A 23,218-nucleotide genomic window follows, 5' to 3' on the forward strand; every position below is an offset into this window, starting at 1 on the left:
TTGCTCATGGAATTGCTTTGATTGTGATTTAAGGTTCTGTAGGGTACCGATTATTGTAAAGTGGCATCCTCTGTTTGCTTGGCTTGATGTTGAAAGATCAGTTGCCTTTCTCTTTTCCTCTCTGTGTTAGGCTTTCCCCTCTTCTCTTTACTTATTTTTTACTTTATATTAGATATAGTTGATTAACGTTGTATTTGTTTCATGTGAACAGCCCCCTTCTCGCTAAAAGGGGAAATTTTCACAGAAAAAGAGCAGGAAGAGAGTTTGTGCTTGTGCTTTTCTGCTCCATGCGGTTCAAGTCAGCTCTGCTTTGCTAATTACATGTTTGCACCAATGGGTGGAAAGGTTTTAATTCATTAACACAAGAGGATATTTTTCTTAAAGGGCTATATTTGAACTTGGGTGAATCCAGACTGCCTCAGCAATGACATGTTTTGATTTTTCAGCTTTGAGAACACGAAACACCCATGGGTCTGGTGCCATGGGGGGCTTCATAAAAACTAAAATTTAATTTTAATAGAAGGCAAAAGGAAAACGAGGGCTTCTGCAGTGGCTTATGTCTGGCTTTCATTAAATGCTTCTTTTCTCTCTGTCTCTTCAGCATGTATGCTGTGACTGCAAGAAAGATTTTTGCTCCGTGTGTTCGATCTTACAAGAAAATCTCCGTAGATGTTCCACTTGTCACTTACTACAAGAGACGGCCTTTCAGCGCCCTCAGTTAATGCGACTGAAAGTGAAGGATCTCCGACAGTATCTCATCCTTCGAAACATACCGATCGATACCTGTCGGGAGAAAGAAGACTTGGTGGACCTGGTCCTGTGCCACCATCGGCTGGGCTCTGAGGACGACCTGGACACGAGCAGTCTCAATTCCTCAAGGTCCCAGACTTCTAGCTTTTTTACACACTCATTTTTTTCAAACTATACAGCCCCATCTGCTACCGCATCTTCGTTTCAGGGAGAGCTTATGGGTGGAGACCGGACCTTAGGATCTGGAGCGCTGGCACAGGTACGAGGGTGCAAATACCCCGAGGGCCTGGTATATCGTCTGCTCTTGGCCAGTGTGGTGGGGCCTTCAGGGCTGATGGCTCCTTGCTGAGCAGAGGTTCCACGTTTTGCTGAACTCTGTGCCTGCAGGTTCCCCTGGTGTGAGGCTCTGCACTTAGGTGCTGTACAAAGGGTCTGAAAAGAGCTCGTCAGTCTCTTGACCTTAGTTACCTCAGTTTCCTTATCTCCTATAGTTAAATACTAGCTGTTGAAATAATGGCCGTGAAACATAGCACATAAATGTTTACAGGATGTAAACATTTTTACTATTTGTGTTTACTATTAAAACTAGTGAAAATGTTTACTATTTGTGTGTCAGTGACCATGGAAACTATAAGGTAACCTAATGCCCAGTTGTCTTGCTACAGTAAATTTGTGCTCATCTAGATATTGGGAAAGAGCCATCTGAATTAGCAACACAATACGGTTATTTACTCATTTCAAAGAAATGCCAGTGCAGAATGTTGTCCCAGTGAGGTCCTTGGGCATTCTGATGGAATAACATGCAAAGGCTTGTAATTAATACCCAATTTGTATATATGAATGATTCTAAAATGCTGAAAGAATTGTTTTGAACATTTATCTGCACGTTTAATTTTCTCCTCTGAGAAAAGAGGTTAGAAGCAGAGGGAAATGTGGTCTAGTTACTTTCTAAATAGTCATAAATAAAATAAGCCTAAGCTAGGCATTTTATTGTTTTGCCAAATGGCAGCTGGCACAGTTATGATGCAAACACAAGATGCATGTGTCTGACCTTCGTGTTACTTTGGGGTATATGACACCACTCAGGAGGTGTGGGTTTTGGGTATTACAGTATGGTGCTTGTGAACAACTAGGATAGAATACTTGAAATTGGAAATTGACATAGGCTTTCTGTTCTCCCTAAAGAAAAAAGTATCTGATGGTTGAGGAACTTCTAAAAACTAGAACTAGCATCCACCATCAGTGAATTATTCTAGAAAGCTTTGTTTGGAATTAGAATGTCTACGTATGAGAGAGTAGGACTGAGATCTTCGAAATCAAATAGCCCTGACACTAGGGCTGATCTTAGAACTTTAGTTTCTACCTGTATCTTAGAGGCTCCAGTTAAACCAGCCATGTGCAGGTCCTTTGATCAGAACACAATGCAATTTCATACACTATTGGCTTTGGTATCCTGTGATGGGCCCTTCTTAACTCCTTGGGGAGTTAATATTCTGGTTAGACTTGTACAGATTCACACTCTCATAGGATTTTGACTTGTGAGGTAACTATGGAAGGTTAGTTGTTTAGAGAATCATGTGGGGCCCAACTCTTTGGGAGGGGCAGCAGCTCTCAGGACCCTGGGAAGGTATGTACCAGGTGTTGGGGTCATTCTTAGGGAGGATGGCTGGAAGGGTTTTCTCCAGTGATAAATATGGGCTGATACTGCTAGGAAAAGCCCTGGCCTAATATCCACTATGTGTGTAGGAGCCCAGTGAAAGAGCTTCAGCAAACACAGAAGACGATGAAGATGATGATGATGACGATGACGACGACGACGACGATGATGAAGAAAACTTGGAGGAGCGGGTGAGATTGCCTGTATAATTTGATTTTCCAGACACGTCTTCACCCTGGTAGGGAAAATGCCCATGTGGACTTCCACTAGATTAGCACAGGTTGTTGCTTCTAGTCTGAATGCAGCACAGCATATAGAACACAACAGGACTCATGAAAAGTCTGGGTCGCATCTCCAGGACCAGTGGTGCCCGTAGGGTGAAGGCGGTATGTTGTTTTCCTTGCTGGATTTGCAGGAACAGAGGTAATGGATGCACTGTGTGATTTCAGACGCCTGGCCTCGCCAAGAAGAGAGTGAGAGCTTCTCTGTCTGATCTGTCAAGCCTTGAGGACGTGGAAGGGATGAGTGTGCGCCAGCTGAAGGAGATCCTGGCTCGGAATTTCGTCAACTATTCTGGCTGTTGTGAAAAATGGGAGCTAGTAGAGAAAGTAAACCGGTTGTACAAAGAGAATGAAGAAAACCAAAAGTCATGTAGGTTTATTTTTCCTTTTTTTGTCCTTAGAGTAGCCTTCTTTAGGCTTTTTAAAACTGGGCTGTCTCTGTCACAATGAAGTCCAATTTATTTTTGAGAAAACTATCCTTTGAGTGTGAATTAGTCATATGAAGCTGTTTATAGATCTTTTAAGCAGTAGGTTCATTATGTGATGTTGGCTTTGAGATCACCATTGTTTCATCATTGCTGGTGAGTCAGGTAATCATTTGCTAAGTCTGTTTTTTCTTGCCATAATTTGTTAGAACTCTAATGAAATTCCTTGGATTTATAAAAAGGCTTCTTTTCTCACTCACCTGTCTTGTAAGCTAGTACTTAGGATTTAAAAGCTACAATTGAGATAATCAGTGGGGAAAAAAATTCCCTAGAGCCAAGATATTAAGTAGTTCTTAGCATCAGTATTAGTAGGTTTCTGTGTAAGTCATGAAAAGCTGAGGTTAAGAACTTCTAAACTATATACTGATGGAGCGTGGAGCAGAAATCCTCAGCTAGTAAAGGGTCAGGGCCACTGAGCATTTATAGGCAAGAGAAATGAATTCAGTGGTGTTCAGACTGACAAATATTATGTTCTAATCTCAAAAACAGTCCTCCCATCATTAACTTTTATCATCTTGAATTTTCTTCTTTAAAAGCTGGTTATAACACAGCATTGGTTGATAAACAGGTCTATGCCCAGAATATGCAGAAAGCCTTTTGGCACACCAAAAGGCTGTTTCTAAGATGATGCCACGATAGTAGACACAGGCATCTTAGTCATTGGAGCCTTCAGAGGCTCATGTGTCATCTTATTACACGCATGCTTTCTACCCACCTTCCAGTAATGGTGTGGGCCGAGAACTAGGACCTCAGAGGACAAGAATCTCTTGACATGGCAGTGTTTATTTCTCTTAAATCCAGGGACTACTGGCCCTTCGAGCTTGGATTCCTGTTCGGTTATTTCTAACCTTCTTCATGATTCCTGTTGAGTCCTTCTGTGACCTGTAGAAGGGGAAACCTCACTGACCAAAGCTCTGTGGCCAAATCTCAGGCTGCAGTGAACTTTTTAAACTCATTCCATACCTTTCTTGTTCAGAACCAGAAGGTCCCTTTTGAGCAGACAGACCCCAACAGTACTGTCATAGCCAGAAACACAGATTAATTTCAAGATGCTTCCAAGCTTCAGGGGGTGCCTTCCCCCAACAACAGGCAACTTGATGTATGATGCTTTAATAAACTTTCCTCACGGTCCTCCTCCAGAGATGAGGCTCTGGAGTCTGTGACTTTCCCAAGGCCACATAGTTGGGCTGGAAATTCCAATCGTGTTCTGACTCTGAGGCTCCTGTATCAGCCAGCCTGGGGTTTCTTCATTTTTATTTACAGAAGCAAACTATCATTATCACAAAAACCTTGTATTATGTACAGGTATAAAATAGAATTGGGGGTCCCCAGGTGGCTCAGTGGTAAAGAATCTACCTGCCAATGCAGGAGACACTAGTTTGATTCTTGGGTTGGGAAGATCCCCTGGAGGAGGAAGTGGCAACCAACTCCAGTATTCTTGCCTGGAGAATCCCTTGGATAGAGGAGCTTGGTGGGCTACAGTCCTCAGGGTCACAAAAGAGTCAGATACGATTTAGCAGCTAAACAACAGCAACATAAAAGAATTAAATAGCTCACATTTGCTAGGCACATCATCCCTGGCCCTCAGCTTAGCGTTTCTCATTTATTCTTCACACAACCCTACGAGGCGTCCTTACTGTCATTTCTAGGGGAAGGAAGCGAGGTGCGGAGAAAGGGGTACTGCTGCTCACAGTGGGGTCCCTGGGTCCCTCTGTTGCCTTTCAGATGGTGAGCGGCTGCAGCTGCAGGATGAGGAGGATGACAGCCTATGCCGGATCTGCATGGACGCCGTCATCGACTGCGTCCTGCTCGAGTGCGGGCACATGGTCACCTGTACCAAGTGCGGCAAGCGCATGAGCGAGTGCCCCATCTGCCGGCAGTACGTGGTGCGCGCCGTGCGCGTGTTCCGGTCCTGAAGCCCAGACACTGCCGCACACACAAGGGGACTGCAAACTTCCTGCTCGAAAGCTGAAGCTATTTTTAAACAATTATTTTCACTCCTAACTGGGGATGGGAAAGATTCATCCTGAGTTGCGGCCACACTGGTCCATGCCGTACACCCGTCAGCCTGAGTGCGCGCGCAGTTTCCCAGGTTCTGCTGGGCTCCCTCCCAACGCCTCTGATCACTCCTCGCTCAAGTGGACTGCTTACGGCATCAGCTACTGCTCTCTTTGCAGGACATTTCTCTTGTTCTCTTGTTTCTCCTTCGTCCTATTTTTAACTCAGATGTTTGAAACTTCTGTTCTCTTTGGATGAGATCACTGTCTGCAAATGGCTGACACGGTACACGCTGAGCAGAGGCACCTCTGAATGTTCATTTTATTAGTCATGTATATTTTAAATGCTACTATTTGATGAATGTAAGTTTCCACATTGTTGCTCTTTCTGCGTTTCAACGTCATTGGGAACAACTGACATTGTATAGTCAACTGCCAGGGCCTTAGACTAAACATGTCCATTTTTGTTCAGGTACAGCTTTTTCTAGCAAGGGCTGCATCTGCATCTAACTTCCTTCATTAGAGAAGTGTGTGTGTTAAATTCTTTATTAACGTGCACTCAGTTTACACTGTTTTGTATAGTGAAAGTGTATTTTCAGTGCTACCCACTAGCTAATTTGAACTTTAGGAATAAAATTAGATTTTAAGAAATGTTTTTATGGACACTCTTCCTGGTCAGTTCCTAATTCACTTGGGTACAGCATGAATGGCTGTCCACGCTTGGTCCAGCACCTCCTTCAGGAGAGCAAGGAGCACCTTCAAAGATGTTGCCCCCATCTACCCTTAGCTGCTGACTTAATGGTAAGTTTAACTACATTTTCACCGTTTACTGTGACCAGGTATTGTGCCAGGTGCTTTGTGGTTATCTCCAAATATATATTACCTCATGTCACAGACGGGAAACTCAATCTCTGAGAAATTAAAAAACTTGTCTAAAGTCTGTTAAAAAGTCACCACAAGGAATTCCCTGGAGGTTAAGACTCTGTGCTCTCATTCCAGAGGGCTGGGTTCAATTCCTGAGTCATATGGTGAGAACAAAGAAGAAGTTTTTTAATAAAATAAGCCCCCACCTCAGAATTTGAACCTGGCTCTAATGTTTTTTCTTAACCCCTCTAATACCAGAGATGATAAACTTGAGAAACTAACTTATGCAAAAAAGGTTCTTGGGATATTAATGATCTGAAATCTCTTTTCTTTTAGATCTAATTCTGATCACGGTGGTTGAGTTGAGACCAGCTGTGGATTCACTCCCACTGCTTGTGAGGAGGTATGTTTTTGGGAAACTACATAACTCTTTGGCTGAGTCCTGTGGGTTTCTTATCTTTTGATTCTGTGCAGTAGGTAACGCATGCCTTCAGGTGCTCAGGATCCATAAGTCAATGAACAAGACCTGAAAATTACAGCAAAGGAGGTAAATAGTCTTCCCCGCTGTGCTTAAGGCTAGCTATGAAATAAAGTGCCTTTCTGCGTTTTCTGATAGTGAGGGTAAAAGCATGTAAATCAATGCTTTGTGGGTAGTCTCAAAACCTCTTCTCTTATGCTTGCCTGCAGACCCAGGATTAGTATTGGCTGCAGTGAAAGCTCAGCCCCTGCTGAAGCTATAGGTGCACTTAATCTGTACTTCTAGTCAGACAGTGAACTCCAGAAATTCAACATTACCCACAAATCACTAATTTGGTAGAGGGGTCTTCAAATCCAGGCTAGTGGGTGAGATAGTAAACACACCTAAATAGAAGCCAAGCAGCAGGTATTGGTGTATCTGAAGTTAAATTAGAAAATTGAGATTTGTTTTCTCATAGTCTTAGCTGAAAACAGCTTATTTACTGTTTCCTCTTGGACTTATATATAGTATCAGGTGCTTGTTTTAGCAGTGAACAAAAACTCCTAGTGGTGGATCTTCTTAGGTAGCGTTTTCAAACAACCTTGGCTTAGTTAGAAGCAAACACATTTTCAGCCTAATAGGTTGGAATAATAAGGGACTAATTTATTTGGCAGAGGGCAAACATGTCTCTCTGGAACCTGTTATTTTCTAACTGCATGCCATGTCTCTCTTTCTGAATAGGTAACCTGTCATATGGATCCAGAAGGGAATAGTGACGTCTCTATCCTCACTGTGCGGAAGGATGTCATTCGATGGGCCATGGCATCTCCCCTTGTCAAGGTCAGTATCCCTGGAGGAAGGAGGGTTGGAGCCGCTCCTCTTCGCTGGGTTAAGATGTGGGCTTACCCAGGAAGTACTCCCTGTGGTTTATGTGCCTTCCATTACTTCATCAGATACAATGTTTGGGCTCAGAACAGCTGTTTGCAAGCATCTAGCTTGACCCAGCCTCATCTAAGCGCCTTTTCTAAGGAATTGGTCTGTACTGGGATATACTAAGTACCCTAACATAACGCACCTTCAAGTTGTGAACATGTGTTCACGTCCAGTCGTGTGAGTTAGTTCACATACCTAGCATACACTGTCATGTGCATGCATCCTCTACAAGTGGTTGTACTTTTGTGTACTTCACAATACTGTAGAGAATACAGTGTTTATTTCAAGCCCAGGATGTCTGGACGCAAGCGTAAAAGCAGCAGTGATGTAGCTGGTACTGTACTTAAAGTCTGTACTAGAAGATTAGAAATGTTTGTGTTTTTTATGTATTTGTGTCCAAAGTATTATAAACCTGTACAGTTCTATATATCTGATTGCATTAGTTGGGTATCTAGGCTAACTTTGTTGGACTGCAGAACAAATAGAACTTAGGAATGTGCTCTCAGGACAGAACTTGTTTGTGCGTAGGGGACTTACTATATAATCTTAACTGGATTGTTTGGTACACCTGGGGGATGGTAATCTGTGACCAGAGCACTGCAAACGTGACTGGGAAACAGGGTCAGTTTCTATTGCCGAGATTCTACCTGGAAACCACTGTCACCCTTCAGCAGTTCCCAAGGAAGAGGATGCCTTTACTGGACATCAGGGTCACTCTTACTTGGAGGTTCGCAGCACTCAGGCTGCCAAGAAAACGGCAACTTGACCTCTGGTGTGGGTGCTCCACAATGAGTGATCAGGCTTGTAAAGGTAAGCCGCATTTTTATAAGTAAACCATCATGTGTTAAACTAATCTTACCTCTGTCAAATGCATCCTAAGTTAAATTCCGGGGTTCAGTAGCTTTAGATGTCTCCAGTTTGAGTCAGAAAGGATCTCTGGATTTAAATGAATAGGAGGCATCACCCTACATGGGATCTAAAACCATTTCACCATGGGGAAAAAAAAGGATTGAGGGTGGTGGTGAGAGTATGAAATGACTATTAGTGGGAAAGGCTAGTCCCTTGAAACCCAAGTCTGATGGTGCTATTGATGACTAAGGAAGGAAGCTGGGCTATCTTCATTTTCAGATGACTAGTTGCATCTTTCTGTGATCTCAAGTTGACTTCCCACCTGGGGCAGTTATGTCCTAGCTAAGGGCTGCCAGCCACCCCAGCCCCAGGTCACCAGTGCAGGTTATGGTCTCCATGAGTTGCCTCCACTGGAGGCTGAGCAAGTGGACCCCCGTTCCCCCTCTTTGGCAGTGGAAATGCCAAGTGGTTGTGGAAGTTACCTTATACAGGCGTGGTCAGAGGCAACCACACAGGTAAGCCACTCTGCCCCTTAAAGCAGTTCATACCTAATTCTTACATGTGGATGTTACATTAGCTACAAACAGCAAGATCTCTTTCTGAAGATGGAAAAACATGTACCAAGGGGCTGTTGCATTTCTCCAAGAAATGATACCTAGTCTGGCTTCAGAAGAGCATACACTGGTGTTGAGACTATGGCCTCTGGACCTCCCAGTCAGACTTCCAGTCCACCCCAGAACAAAAACCCTCCAAGTCCAAGAGTGGGTTTTTTTGTACAATTGTTTATACAAATTCAACAAAGGTAAAACCGCATCAGGGAAGGTCTAGGAAAACAACACCTTACAACAATGGCACTTATGAATGCGTAACTTTACAACTGGGCAACAGCCATGTTCTAAACCTCAAATGAGAACTCAGCTCACGTCAAAGGAGAGAAAAAAAGGAAAGAAAAGGCCGTGTTGGGTCATTTATTCTATTTCTCGACTCACCGTATAAGTTAGATCTATGTAGAATATAAGAGCTCATGCTGGAGCAAACCCCTCCTGAGTGCAAAGGCTGAAGTCTGAATTTCAAAATTTTGAGGAAAAAAAAAAAAAGGTGAATTCTATACAGAGGAAATTTAGCAAAGTGTCTCTCTCACTTTGACTATAATTTACATATATCCACATCATGCTTATGCAATTTCTTGACATACAAAGCAGGCTCTCAACTTCCAGTTAGACATGCTTTTAACTGGAGGTCTTAGCCTGCTTTGCTGGATCTGGGCACGTGTGTAGACGGGTTTGTATGAAGTCCAGGGAAAGTTCTCTCCTACTTTAAGGAAACCAGGAAAGTTGGCAATCTCAAAACAATAAAAACACTGGTATGCATTCAAACCTTGCATAAATAACTTTTAAACAATTTGTACAAAAATAGTTCTGCATAATGTAAGATGTAACAAAACCAAACAAACATGTTGAGACGGCAGATGTGGTGTGTGGTCCACTTTATATTGACACCAAAAACCCCAAAGTTCCAGGAGTAAGGTGTCCAAAACAAAAACACCACCACCCCCCCAAAGTTTCCTAAGCTCATGCTTTAGTAAGAGAATGTCGCCCAAGTCCATCCTCCTCTCCAACGGGAATGTCTTCTCGGTAAAGGCCGCCTGAGCAATGGTCCAGAAAGCAGTGCGGTTTTGATTCAGAAAGACCAGAGGAAAGCACCAGGCTCGCTCATCCCCCAAACGGTGGCGTACTGGCTTCTCCCTCGGCGAGACTTGCAAAAGGAAATCATTTGGGGTTTGTTGTTCCAAGTTCCAAATTGAAAATATTTAAAGGCCCTAGTTTTTGTAAAGTCTTCCCCCTCCCCTGGCGTCTCCCCTCCCCTCACCCACCCCATATTTACATACTTGTCCTTGGACTAACTCAGTTTTTGCAGGAGTTTTTCTTCCACTTGCCCGAACTGGACACTAACAGACATTTCAGCTATGAACTGCTCGCAGCCTTCCTTGGTAACCTGCTTGCAGTACCTCAGGTCAATGTGACAGATATTCCCACAGCGTTTGAAGAAGGACAGGCACTGGTCAGTCACCTTATTGCAGTCTGGAGGGAAGAGGACACACATGAGGTGGAGGAGGCATGGAACCGAGGACCCTCCCTCCCCCGAGCCCCGAGCAGCTCTCCTGTTCAGTCTCCTCAGATGGGGACTGGTTTCCTCTACCTCTTACAAAGGTTCATACATGCCTGAAAAACACCCACAAGTTCCGAGTGAAACTGCTCAGACTCTTGTCCCATGTAAGAGTCTTTCATGTATACATTCTCACATCAACAGGTCCTGTCCATGTTGTTTTACAGATAAGATCACATGACACATGAAAACAGCTTGCTTTTCACATCTATACTCCTGCTGAGGAACACCTCTCTCTGCACACTCGTGTGTGCTTACCTGCTCATTCCCAGGGAAGAGATGCTGGGGGAGTGAGGACACTTGTAAGGCCATCCTGGGACCCTCCTGCTCCCCTGGACACCGGCGCTTTACTGCAAGGCCCCCACATGCTTGGTCCCCTTCCATGGAATGTCTACCTCAAACCCATGCAGGAAACCAATGCACTAGAAGTGGCTAGAGAGATTCCATCCACAGAGAGAAAAATCGGAACTCTGAACCCTCATCTGAGTATTTCTATCAATGTGGACTTGGGGTCTGTCATACTCTTTTCTTAGAACTGAACCCTCACTCAGTCAATGAGCTGCAATGCCAGCTCTCATCCAACTGAGGCCAAGTCCCTATCCTGAGCCCAGAGATTCCTTCATCTCAGTGGTATTAATGACCTTTGCTTGTCATCGCTAGTATGCATACTTTCATTTTGCTATTGAATTGAGTAGGAACAAATGTTAATAGTAAGGGCAAACTGCAGTAATGCACACGAGGCCCATGCCACAGTCTCTCCAGCTGAGGAGGTGGTACAAAGAAGTCACATCATAGCACCCCATGAGTCACCAAAGAGCACTCTCCTTAGGTCTGCACAAAATCCTTGCACAAATGCTCAGAGTTTTGGATACAAATTTCAGACAATGTCAATAAAATTCAATCTTGAACAATGAACTCATGAACTTAGAACAAGTGGTGATGGAAAGCTATCTGCCTCCTGTGCTAGCCAGGCAGATGGGAAGGTGACAAGGATGTTGCCAAAGAGGTGACTTGGAAGATTAACACCTCAGATTTTCCAAGGGTATTCCCTTACCTCCTAATCCCTCAAATATTTCCCCCCATAATCTTACTGTAAAAGTCAAGTGAGAAAGGATGGTGTATAAACCCTATAAGGGGAAGAAGTATAAAGCTGGAAGACTCCTCAGCAGAAGAGAGGAGTTTGTCTCTGGGCAAGAGAAAGGCTCTATACTAGGCACCACCAGGCACTGTGTAAGGCAGAAGGGCCCACTGAAAAATGGGGGTTACAGGGAAATTTACCTGCTGACTGTTGAAACCCCCAGACTCCTTTCCTGCCAAGCCCTAGAACACCAGCAGCCTGGCCTGAACCCTTCAGTTGGGAGGTCAAGAAAAGTGTCATTGGGCAACTTTGACCAGCTTAAGAGGAAAGATGGATAGATGTCATGTCTGGATTTCCCCAAAGAAACAACCCATGCTGACCACCCAATGACATCTACAGTCAATCAGCTCCCACTGTGTCCCAAGGGTAGCTCAGCTGAACAGAAAACTACATGCTGACAACAGAACTGAGAGGAGCCCCTTAGGCAGGCCCACTGACTGCGTCTGAAGGAATGCATGGTCTATGTGGAGAAGAAAATATAAGCACCAGTATCCTCAGGATGGACAATATCTGGATCCAAGAAACAAGAACAGGCCACTCTCCAAAAGTTCTGAGAACTGTAGCTGTAAAGTTAAAAATATAGGCTAAACCATGTGAGAACTGCCAATATGTGACTTTTGACCTACATAATAAAGCAGTTTCATATGTCTGAAATAAAAAACTCACTACAGTTGATCCTTGAACAACACGTGTTTGAACTGTGCAGGTCAACTTATCTGCCCATGTTTTTCAATAGTAAATACTACAGTGCTACAAATTTGTGGTTGAACCTGGGGTTACAGAGGAAGTGTGAATACCAAGGGCCAACCATCAGTTATATTTGGATTTTCTACTGCAGAGGGCTCCACCCCTAGCACCTAAGTTGTTCAAGGGTGAACTGACTATGAACTGTGTAAGAAGTGGGGGAAAACAGAGAATAGACGAAAAAGACAAGAGGTGGGAAAAAGTAAAGGTATCAAAAGACTACTAAAGAAAGAAAACAGAAGCGAAGGAAATTAAATAATTCAAGGAAATTTTTCAGAACCACAAAACATATATTTCCAAATTGAGAGACTGATTTATACCTTATAACATGAAGGTATAATGAAACCATTTCAGACACAGAAAGTCTGGATTATGTCCTCCACCAAACGAACAGATAAACCAAGAAAGAAGATACAAGACCAAGGAAAGAGGGGCCTCTACACAAGACAGAGACCAAGGAAATCCTAGGAAGCAGACATGCAGATGGCAGAGGCAGTCAAGTTCAAGTGGGGGCAGGAGGAAAGAAATCTAGGATGGTGGTTTCCTACCAAGACTGGTTAAGGGCCTGATGAGTTCATGAGGGTAAAGAATAGTACTCAAGTCTGTTGTAGAGTCTGTTCAGAAACTGAGCAAACAAAAAGGAGGCAATTATTAACTCTAGGGAAAACAAAAAAATTGTGCAAGGAAAGACACATACTTGTAATACACACTTTGGCTCAACAGTGGACAATACATGCATGGCCATAATGCGGTAAATAGTGACTTAACCACCCAAACGGGGAAGATTGGGCGGGGTGGGGGGTGCGGCAGGGGAGAGAATTTAAGAATAGTAATCCTTAAGTTCTACAAGGCAAGTTAACAAAAAGAGCATCTGAGTAAAAAATAAACAAGAAATAGCAATGTAGGCTGTTTGGAAAAGTGGAGGTAAACAAACAGCAAGAGAAGGTGGTTCCTCCAGGTGAGAAGCAGGGGCAGGGAAGGCAAGGCACCAAAGTGGCTTCACTTTTGCTACTAGACCTGATCTTCTGACCACACTGAAGGATCTGGAAATGTGTCAAGCGCATTCCTTTCTGTGGCAGAGGCTTACTAGTTACACTTACAGGAAGGGAAAACATGTTAAAAAGAACCGAATATAGAAAAGACTGGGTATGGAGAGTGGCCTTCATACACGTCACAGCTCTTAACACAAACGGAGAGATATGAATGTAGGCTCTGAGACGAAAAGACGAGGTGACTGAATTGTGGCAGAAAACAAAATGCAAAAGATGATTTACACAAACACACATCATGGACACTGTCTTCTCTGCAGGGGAGGGGGATTTATACTGGGACCCCTGCTATATACCCTAGAGACTCAGTCAGAATAGAGGGAAAGAGTTCATTACTACCAAGCACTTAGAACAAGCTGCCTCCCAGATCCTTCTCCACGGGGCAGCCCAGCATCAGTTCAAGACTGAGGTCTTGATGGAAGCTCACCTCAGTGTGGCTCTCTGTTCTCTGCCTCCTTGGGGGGCCACCACCCTACTGCCACCTGCCACCAAAACTCCCTGAGGAGGCGGGAGGGGCCTCCCAGGCACTAAGGTACAGCTTTAGCTCATGTGAGCCAAACCTCCCCGCTCCAAGTCGGATGGGGCATTAGCAACAAGGAGGAGGAGTTTCTCAGGAACAAACAAGGGGTGAAGAGAGGCAAAGAGCAAAACAGCACGTGAATGCTGACCAAGCCAAACAGCAGATTGGATTGTGTCAAAATATGATTTACATGAGGTGAGGATATCATTTATTACTTGCTAATTTCTGGAGAAAAAAAAAAGAAACGTTTTTTTTTTTTGGTCTCATCCAAATCTCACACACCCAACGTGACCATCCTGAGCCATCAGACCAATACAGGGTTATTGGCTGAGCTGAGAATGGGTGGCGTCACCTCTGTCCACCTCCCTGTTGGTCGTGCCCCAAGCTCTTAGGAACTAACTCTAGCCCCATCAGTAAGTGGAGGGAGTGAGGACTCCACTGTGGGGTTTTCTTCTTGGCAACAACAGGCCCCTTGATAGCAGGGCCAGGAGGGGGACACGTGAGCAACAACAACAATGGCAGACATCAAGCCGGGCACTCCATCTGCCTGGCCTGGCCGCACTGCCAGGCGCCCTCCCACACCGGCTGCTGCCCGGCACCAGCTCATCCATTCAACCCGAGGGAAGCTTTCCTAGCCCTTATTTTGGGTCAAGAGCCACTGCTATGTGCTCAAGTGCGCTCATTGCTATAGCAATTATTTAAAATCTAATAATGCTTAATTGTTTAATGTGTTTCCCCACTAGACTAGGCCGTGTGTCTGTTTGGTTCCCTGGTGTGTCACAGCACCTAGGATGTGACCCTATAACAAGAGGCAAGCAAGTATTTCCCTAGAAATGTGAAATGCCCCCCCACAAACCATGGGGTCCTGGGCAGAACCCCGTGGGTGCCCCTGACTGACCTGACAGGTTGATTTCGGTTAAGGAGTCCCGGGTGGTGGTGCCCACAGCAGTGAGCAGGTTGATGGACTGGTCAGTGACGTGGTTACAGTAACTGAGGTGGAGCTTGGAGAGCAGGGGCATGTGGCGGATGATAAGCCGCAGGGAGGCGTCCGTGATGTCCAGGCCGGCCAGACGCAGCTCCACGATGTTCCGGAGCTTACTCCGATTGTCCATCTGACCTGAGAGGGTGGGGTGGGAGAGGCAACAGGTCACCCAGACTTGACACTCTACAAGGCCTACCCGCCAGACAGGACACTTGGGTTTCATTCAGCCAGTGTCTCCCCTAAAAGATCAGGACTGGTTCCAACAACATTTAAAGACTGGCATATTCCACATCAAGTTTTACATTTGCAGATTCTTTAAAAGTCAGAAGATCTACAAATATAGCCTGTGTTCCACCAGCAGTGCTTGGCCAATTAAAGCAGAGACAGCACAGCATCTCTGGGTCAGCAGTTTCCTCTTTGAAGGTACGGGTGTGGAGCAGTGAGCCCTGCAACCTGTTCTAGAGGGCTCCATCCCTGAGGCCCTGTCCAGCCACACAGACCCCGATGCTTCTGAGGCTTAGCGCTCAGAAGAACAAGTGAGCAGCGAAGCAGTCAGACCCACCCAGAGCTCCCAAAGTGGCATCATGGGAGCCACTGCTGCTGCTGCTAAGTCGCTTCAGTCGTGTCCGACTCTGTGCGATCCCATGGACGGCAGCCCACCAGGCTCCGCCGTCCCTAGGATTCTCCAGGCAAGAATACTGGAGTGGGTTGCCATTTCCTTCTCCAGTGCATGAAAGGGAAAAGTGAAAGTGAAGTCGCTCAGTCATGTCTGACTCTTAGCGACCCCATGGACTGTAGCCTACCAGGCTCCTCCATCCATGGGATTTCCCAGGCAAGAGTACTGGAGTGGGGTGCCATTGCCTTCTCCGATGGGAGCCACTGCCCTCTCACAAATCCCCTCCGTAGCCAAAGCTGACTGAGAACAGGAGAAGAGCCAAGGCCAGAGAAGGCTTGAGGATACAAGCACCAGACGTGTCTGCAGTGAAAACCGGATCCACCAGCACAGCTTGGTCACACCACCTTTACATGACCCCCGTGGGCCTGGCCCCCGGCCTGGCCACTCACCTGGCCTGTTATCTGTAGGCGGGGATAGGAGGTCCCGCATCTGGGCGTCCTTCAGTCCTTCTACCCATTGGACATCCAGGGTCCGGAGCAGCGGACAGCTGGAGCTACAGAGGGCGGAGACTGCAATCCATGAGCAGCCGGACAGCACCAAGTCTCGGAGCCCTGGGGGGACAGAGAGGTGGCCAAAAGTCAGGTGACATGCCCCAGCCCCCAATACTGCACCCTGGGGGGTCCCTGGCCCAGTGCTCACCAGGCAACCGGTTGATGAGCCAGCTCAGCTGTTTCTTGGAGATATTGGTCCAGCTGAGGTCCAGGGAGACAGGCTGTCGCCGGATGATGCCGCTTAGCATCAGGGGCGTGATGGACTTGCAGTGGTTCAAGTCGATGCGGGTCCATAACCGCTTATCGCAGCACCTGGGGGCCAGGCCCGGCAGAAGGGGCAACATCAGAGTTGGGAACTCACTGGGGGCACCTCCTGCATGGGTGTGGTCAGTCCCCCCTACAGAGCCCAAGGGGAGGCTCGTGAACTTTGCCCTCTGGACTCTTACGTTTCTTATTTTCACCTGGGAGAGGCTGCTCTGGGGGTCACAGCCCTTCCCCCCAACCCCCATAGAAAGTACCAGCACCTATAATGTATTTACTGGGGGCTTTATGACACCTTCCACAGATCATATCTCAAAACAACCCTGCAGCATGCCTGTTCACAGATGAAGGTAAGTAACCTGACCAAGGTCAGAAAGCTGGGGACTCTCAAAGCAGGAACATCGGGAACTTGCAAGGTACCCTTAACCTGGGCTCGTATTTTTTTTTCTTGGTGCCTTATTGCTTGGCATATGGGATCTTAACTTCCTGGCCAGGGATTCCTGTGCCCCTCAAGTGGAAGCACAGATTCCTAACCATGGGACCGCCAGGGAAGTCTCACCTGGGCTAACTGTTAAAGAACAAGGATACCACTTGGTTCTTAGTTGACCTCCCAAGGAGTTAAGCCAGGAAAGCAAATAGGGTTCACCTCTTTCAACAAGACCACACTGATGGGACTCTGGAACTCTGAGGATACTGAAGCTGGACTGACTTAGAAGGGGAGAGCATCATAAGCGACTCCTGTGGGGATGCCCCGGCCCACCCGGGTCTAACCACAGCCTGGCCCCCTAGTGCCTCCCAGTCTGAGCTCAGCCCCTCACCAGCGGTTCCAGGTCTTGCAGACCCGCATGCAGACACACAGGTCTTGGTGGCTGAGGTAGCTGAAGACGGCCATCCACACCTCCCTGTGCATGACGTGGGCTGCCCCATCATCCAGGGGCAGCGAGTCGGGCGGGGGGCTGATGGGGGGCGGCCGGATCACATGTCGCTCCATCTGGATGCACTTGGTCGGGGACACGGAAGAAGGGGGCCGGGAGATGACTCGGGGCGGGCTGCGCAGGCCAGGCCCCAGCTGGTGCCGCAGCTCCCGGGGGGTGCCGTTGAGCCCCTTGCTGAAGCGGTGGGGGCGCTCGCAGAGGCCCAGGGGCCGTTTGGGCTCCTCGTTCTCGCTCTCAGGCTCCGACTTGATGGGCTGGTGGTTCTCCTGAGCCAGGCTGCTCTCCGTCTTCTGGATCTCCTGGTTCAGCTCCTTGCTCAGCTCCTTACTCAGCTCCTTGTTGGGGAGCCGCCGCTTCCGCCGCATCTTCACCTTCTTCTTCTCCTCGGGCCCCTCCGCGCCCTCTGTGCTTGGCCCGGCGGTGGGGGAGCTGGAGCGCGAGTGGTCGCTCTCCCTGGTCTTGGGGGGCGCCTCAGGCACGTCGTCCTCCGGTTCCTGCTTGAACCGCCGGAGAGGCTTGTTGGCCAGAGTTATCCGGTCCTCGGCGTTCTTCCAGGACCGCCGCTGAGGAAGGGGAGCAGGGGAGTAAGCCCCAAGGTCCGGGGCTGCGCCCACCCAGGCCCTCCTACCCTCCACCCTAAGACTACTGCCCCAAGAGAGGTTCTGGGACAAAAGGGGGGGGGGGGATGGTACCTTTTTCCTGAAAAGCTTATCTTCTTTGCCAGGTTTTAGCTGTCATGGGAAAGAAAAGATGAAAAGCTTGCTCCCAGGGGTCGTGGGATTTCGTCCCCTCCACACCCAGCCCCACCAAGAGTCCACAGTCTCTACAGAGCAGAGGCTAGGGGGTCACCTTCCCAACAAATCCCCGTCTCCTCCGCTCTCGGTGGGCCCTGCCTGCTGGCTTTAAGGAAGATCTGGAAGTGGCGGAGGCTGATGGAACTGTCCCCACCCAATTGACCTCCCACCTCTGGACAGACCCAGGGAGCCGCAGTCGCCCATTCAGGTCGGACTTGGCTCTGGGAGCCAAGCCTGGAGACAGGGTCTGTCGGATTTCCCCGCCGAGCCTTAATGGCTAGAGCTGGGAGAAGACAACCGGACGCCACCTCGTGGCCGATGCTGGAAGGGCCGGTGGGTGGAGCGGGGCCGCCAGGATCCTCCGAGGTTCCCCAGATCCACAGGGCTTCCCTGCGGCAGCTTCAGCTTCTCAGGCCCCACGCCGGAATCACGAGCCGGCGACCCGGGGCTGGGGCCTGGGAAGTTACGGTGAACCGGTGCCTGGGAGCGTCTGCGGCAGTGGGTTCGAGGACGAGTGGGGCGGGGGCGGGGTGGGAGTGGGGCGAAGTGGGAGCACCTGCTGCTGGAAGTAAGTGAGACTGGATCTCCACCAGGGGCTGAGGCTGCTGCCTAGAGGGGGCCTCGGCGAGAGGTGAGAGGAGGAACCGGGGGACGTTTGAAGCGTCGAGGCCTAAAGGGGTGGGAAGAGGAGTGACTCGCTGGTTTTCCCCTCCTTTTCTCTTGGGCTGGGCTCTCAGGACTTCCATGACTTGCTCGGACGGCCCGCTGCCCGTCCCTGTCCCCGCCCCCACCCGCAAGCCCGTGCATCCGGGACCAGCCAGGCCAGCCCTCGCTGCCCGCCCCCCGCCCCCAAGCGTACTCGCTTGCGTCCACTCAGCTCCTGGGGCTTCTCGTATTTCCGCTTCCTCCTCAGGTGCACGTCGTCAGACTTTCGGCGCAGGATGCCGTCGGGGGGCACCTTCTTGGGGTGCTCGTCGGACCTGCGTCGGGGCGCCTCCTCACACTCACTCCTCCGCTTGGCAGGCTCCTGCCCTTCCTTGTTGTCCCGGTTCATCTTCTGCTCCTTGAGCAGTGAGCCGGGCAGGTTGGAGGCATACTTAAAGCCAGGGCCACGCTTTTGCTTGTAGGCCAAAAACAGAGAAGAACACACCAACTGTATATCTTTGGACTTGCCCCCGCCCCCCAGTCCGCAGTAGCCCCTCCCAGCCGACATCGCAGTGGCGGGGACATGCTGGGTCTGGCAAGGCCAAGGTCTACCCCTCCCGGACTGACCCCTGGGACTTGGAGCCCGGCACTCACTTTCCCAGTCTTGCCGGCGTGGTTACACTTGGGACACTCCCAGCAGTTTGGAAGCTCATCGTTGACCACACCCTCTGACTCCTTAATCTGGGAGGGACACACACCAGTCAGCAAGCAAGGAGGTGGGGGACAAGGCCAGCTCTGCCCCAGGCATCGACAACCCCCTCCCAAATGCTATTTCCATACCACCTTTGACCAAGGAAAAACAAGAGTAGTAGTTAAGGCGGGTGGCTCTGGATTCAGGTCAGAGTTCAAATCCTGATTGTGCCTCTTCCTAGCTCCATGATCCTGGGCAAATAGCTTCATCTCTGTGGACAAGTACCCTCAGCCATAAAAGGAATGTGCCTATTTCCCTGGAGTTATGTGAGAATTCAATGAGGTAACCTAGTGAAAGCAATTAGCTCAGGGCCTGGCACCCAGCAAGGACCCACAAACTGTTCAGTCATTTCATAGCACCGTACTGGGTGCTTGGTATCAGCCCGTCAAATGTGCTGTCCCTGTTCTCCTGGAGCTTCAGATCCAAGAGAGAGAAGTGACCAGGGGCTGGGGGAAAGTCATAGCACCCCTTTCAGAGTGGCAGGTGGGTGTTTTGGGGAAAAGGGGATAAGCATCAAAACAAACCTCCACTAACATCACTGAGGGAAAGGGGACAGACACCTCAGAGTCTAAGCACCCTTTGAGGCGGGCCCACTGGCAGGCCCACCCTCATCTCTCTAAACAGAGATACACGTGGGCTGACGGGAGGTGCCAGATATGACGACATTCACTTGAGACAGAAGCTATGAGGTATGTGCCAGCCCAGAGCAGTCGCTTCCTTTCAAAGGTGGAACTGGCTGCCTAACAAGGGCAGGCCCAGCATGACGGTCCCCAGGAGAAGGCAGGCCTGTCCTGGGCACACCGAGGGAACAGGTTCCTGGCACAAAGGACAGGAATGCAACCACCTGTTGTTACACGACCCGCCCTCCCCTGGCCCAGGCCTTACTTTCCCAGAAGCCCCAAGAGCAACCCAACTACCCAGTCTCTCTGGCCCAGGCGCAAGACTGGGAACTCTGCGGGTCTGAGGTCCTGGCAGGCGGAGTGGGTGCATGTGCATGCACGCGTGTGTGCAGAGACATGGGTGCAAGGTCTGAGCTAGTCCAGGCCCTTCTGCTCTCAGCTCATCATCGGATGCACAGAATCCCCCAGACTCCCAGGTTTTCCAGGGAAGGAACTTACTCCCCTCCACCCCAACTACCCCCAGTGTCAGCACCACGAGAGAGAGCCAGGGTCAGGTGTCGAGCAGTGCAGCCCGACGCCCCCTAAGCCTGCTCACCTTAAGGCATCCAGGGTGGATGATTTCGTTGCAGATGGAGCATTCCATGAGCATGAGGTTAAACTTGCCTTCTTCCTCTTCCACTGTGTCCTCTTTTCCCGCCTCGCCACACACCAGGCACACAGCGGTGTGGGGCAGCACTGGCTGCAGGGTGGGGAGAACACAAGGGAAGTCAGCATGGCCAGGACCCCATGGGGAACAGATCAAAGGCAGTGAGCTCTCCCCTCGGGCCTTCCAGGAGCCCTGGGAGAACCAGCCCAGGGCTGCCCATCGTTCATTCATTCAAATCCTTATCCAGCTACTACCTCCACATGCCAGGTACTGCTCCAGCACTGAACCAGACAGGTAGAAGTCTCTGCCATACTGAGCTTACATTTTAGTGGAGAGAAGCAGACAAAATGAAGAGTCTGTTAGATGGTGACAAAGGAAATGGAGAATAAAGCAAGGAGGGCCAGGCCAGGGGAGAGGTGAGGGAAAGGAGGGCTGACCTGAAACAGAGGTCAGGGACCACCTCACACTTCAGACAAGACCTGCAGGGGGATGTGGGGCAGAAACCAAGCCTGGATGTATTGGGGCTGAGGCTGTATCTCTCCAGCGGCCATCAAAGCACAGACCAAGGATTCTGGGTCCTCAGGACTTTAAAGGGAGGTCAAACTATCTTCAGAATAACACCAAGATGTCATCTGCCTTTTTTACTGTGTTGACAATTGCACTGGTGAGTGAAACCACTGGCATGTGTCAGGGCAGAGGCTCCAATATGCCTGGGCAGTCACTGGGCCATTCCTGGCTAACCGCTCCTTAAAGAAGCGACCAGTTTCATTTAAGGATATCATCAATAAAGCAGTAGAAATGATTAATTTTATTAAAAGTCTGACCTCTGAGGTCACATCCTTTTCAGATTCTGCATGACAAAATAGGAAACAGCCATTAACTATTTTAGCTGAACACCAGAGAATGATGGTTATCTAGAGAAAAGCACTTGTGACCAAGCTGTGAGCTGAACTGGCTACTTTCTCCACAGAACATCAGTTTTTTTGGAAAGGATGATGATTTAAAAAAAAAGGGGGGGGATAATGGCACATTTTTTCAAGGATGAAAATAAGTGAGCCCGTCACTCACAGAAAAATAAAAGAAGGCATTTGCTGCAGATGATGAAATACAAATTTTCAAACAAAAATTAGAATTTTGGAAAACTTACATTAACCATCATGAAATAGACAATTTCCCAATACTTAAAGACATTTCTGAGGACACTAGTGGTGGTGTTAACAAATGTGTTTATTTATTTTTTTAACATTGTATAACACTATGTGTCCCTACTTGGAAAATCTGTAACAACTAAGTGAGCCAGTATTTTCCAAATGTCCAGTGTCTGATGTTACAATATTATGCAGGAATATGTGAGGGGCAAGAAAGACTAATGAATTTTAATTCATTTTAATTTTAATGTAACAGTATGAAAAGTGTGTTGATACAGGTTCAAATTCCACATTGCAACTAACTCGTGAGGACTTGCCACCTGTCCAGTTCTGGTGGTGGATCAGAATATTCACAATGCCCTGAAAACACGATAGTAAAAGACTACTCCCTTTTCCAACTACGAATCTACGAGCCCAAATTTTCCTCAAAGAGTTCTTCTAAAGCATTACTGCAAGAGAATAAATACAGGAGCATACAGGAAAACCCAGGTCTTTTCTAATGAACCAGGCATAAAAGAGATTTACAAAAACATAACTGTTATTTTTCCTACTCATCCCTTTTGCTTTGGAAGATGTTATTTCTCACAAAAATGTTGTTTATGCTAACATGTAGTATGGGTTTTTTGTCATTTTTAAATGAATTCAAAACATTAAAAAATTTTTCTTACAGTAATGTTAATAAATAAATAGCCCACATAAACAAAAGCTCTTTGAGGGTTCTCATAATTTTTAAGAGGGTATCTGGAGGCCACGAAGTCTGAGAGCTGATGTAGTCCTAGACTGCAAACCCCTGTGGGCAGGCTCTCACTCTCTCCTTATACACTCCCGCCTCCCAGTACTCAGGATCCAGAGAAAATACAGGACCAACTTTTAGTAAGCTGAGTTAGAACAGCTTCAAATAAGCTAGGATATATACTCCACCGATAACGAGTAAAAGTCTGTAAGAGGACAACACATTTCTGTTCAAGTGAATGGAACACTGAAGACAAAGAAGTTCTCGTTCATTCAGGTGAGGAGGGGCAGACTCAGAGGCCAAGGAAATGCAGAGACACAGGAGGGGAAACCGCCGTCTGGGCTTGAGGGAGAGGGTGCTGGCGGCAGGAAGGGATCAAATCAGTGGGGGAAGCGTCCTTGATAGAGGGTGCAAGGGAAAGCTGCTAACAGGAAGAGGAAGACCCACACTTCAGGGAAACGAGCCTGGAGAAGTGGGGAGGGGGTGGGGGGTGGGGGGTGCGGGTGGGTCTGCCTGGGTCACAGGTGGATAAAACGTGACAAGAAGTGCCCGAACAGATGGGGAAAGCTGGAAGAAGAGAAGGACAGAGGGCTAAGCTGAGGCTGCATTTGCCATCAGTCCCAGAAACGTCAGATTGGAGACACAT

General features: G+C 48.1%; 2 protein-coding genes across 21 annotated transcripts in view; one reads left to right on the forward strand and one right to left on the reverse strand.

Moving 5' to 3' along the window:
- RNF34 (ring finger protein 34) overlaps nucleotides 1-5,821 on the forward strand; it is a 48,947-nt gene extending 43,126 nt beyond the window's left edge. For 6 of the 8 annotated variants that reach the window (XM_081540080.1, XM_081540083.1, XM_081540079.1 and 3 more), the window contains 4 exons: nucleotides 602-1,009; nucleotides 2,497-2,598; nucleotides 2,857-3,058; nucleotides 4,899-5,821. In XM_081540080.1, coding sequence (XP_081396206.1) covers nucleotides 602-1,009; nucleotides 2,497-2,598; nucleotides 2,857-3,058; nucleotides 4,899-5,089 — 903 coding nt within the window. In that variant the 3' untranslated portion in view covers nucleotides 5,090-5,821. Of the gene's footprint in view, nucleotides 1-601; nucleotides 1,018-2,496; nucleotides 2,599-2,856; nucleotides 3,059-4,898 lie in introns of all 8 variants that reach the window. The other 2 variants (XM_081540077.1, XM_081540078.1) reach the window with 1 other exon arrangement.
- Nucleotides 5,822-9,225: 3,404 nt separating this feature from the next.
- Nucleotides 9,226-23,218, reverse strand: part of KDM2B (lysine demethylase 2B) — a 118,605-nt gene continuing 104,612 nt past the window's right edge. For 8 of the 13 annotated variants that reach the window (XM_081540068.1, XM_081540059.1, XM_081540060.1 and 5 more), the window contains 11 exons: nucleotides 20,641-20,784; nucleotides 19,329-19,415; nucleotides 18,889-19,149; nucleotides 18,586-18,699; nucleotides 17,928-17,966; nucleotides 17,119-17,798; nucleotides 16,188-16,351; nucleotides 15,938-16,099; nucleotides 14,789-15,007; nucleotides 10,162-10,354; nucleotides 9,226-10,028 (listed from right to left, as the gene is read on the reverse strand). In XM_081540068.1, the coding sequence (XP_081396194.1) occupies nucleotides 10,173-10,354; nucleotides 14,789-15,007; nucleotides 15,938-16,099; nucleotides 16,188-16,351; nucleotides 17,119-17,798; nucleotides 17,928-17,966; nucleotides 18,586-18,699; nucleotides 18,889-19,149; nucleotides 19,329-19,415; nucleotides 20,641-20,784 (2,052 nt within the window). In that variant the 3' untranslated portion in view covers nucleotides 9,226-10,028; nucleotides 10,162-10,172. Of the gene's footprint in view, nucleotides 10,029-10,161; nucleotides 10,355-14,788; nucleotides 15,008-15,925; nucleotides 16,100-16,187; nucleotides 16,352-17,118; nucleotides 17,799-17,927; nucleotides 17,967-18,585; nucleotides 18,700-18,888; nucleotides 19,150-19,328; nucleotides 19,416-20,640; nucleotides 20,785-23,218 lie in introns of all 13 variants that reach the window. The other 5 variants (XM_081540062.1, XM_081540069.1, XM_081540070.1 and 2 more) reach the window with 3 other exon arrangements.

This window comes from Giraffa tippelskirchi, chromosome 11 (genome assembly GCF_054371585.1).
Source record: "Giraffa tippelskirchi isolate mGirTip1 chromosome 11, T2T-mGirTip1v1.2.pri, whole genome shotgun sequence".
Classification (NCBI taxonomy): domain Eukaryota; kingdom Metazoa; phylum Chordata; class Mammalia; order Artiodactyla; family Giraffidae; genus Giraffa; species Giraffa tippelskirchi.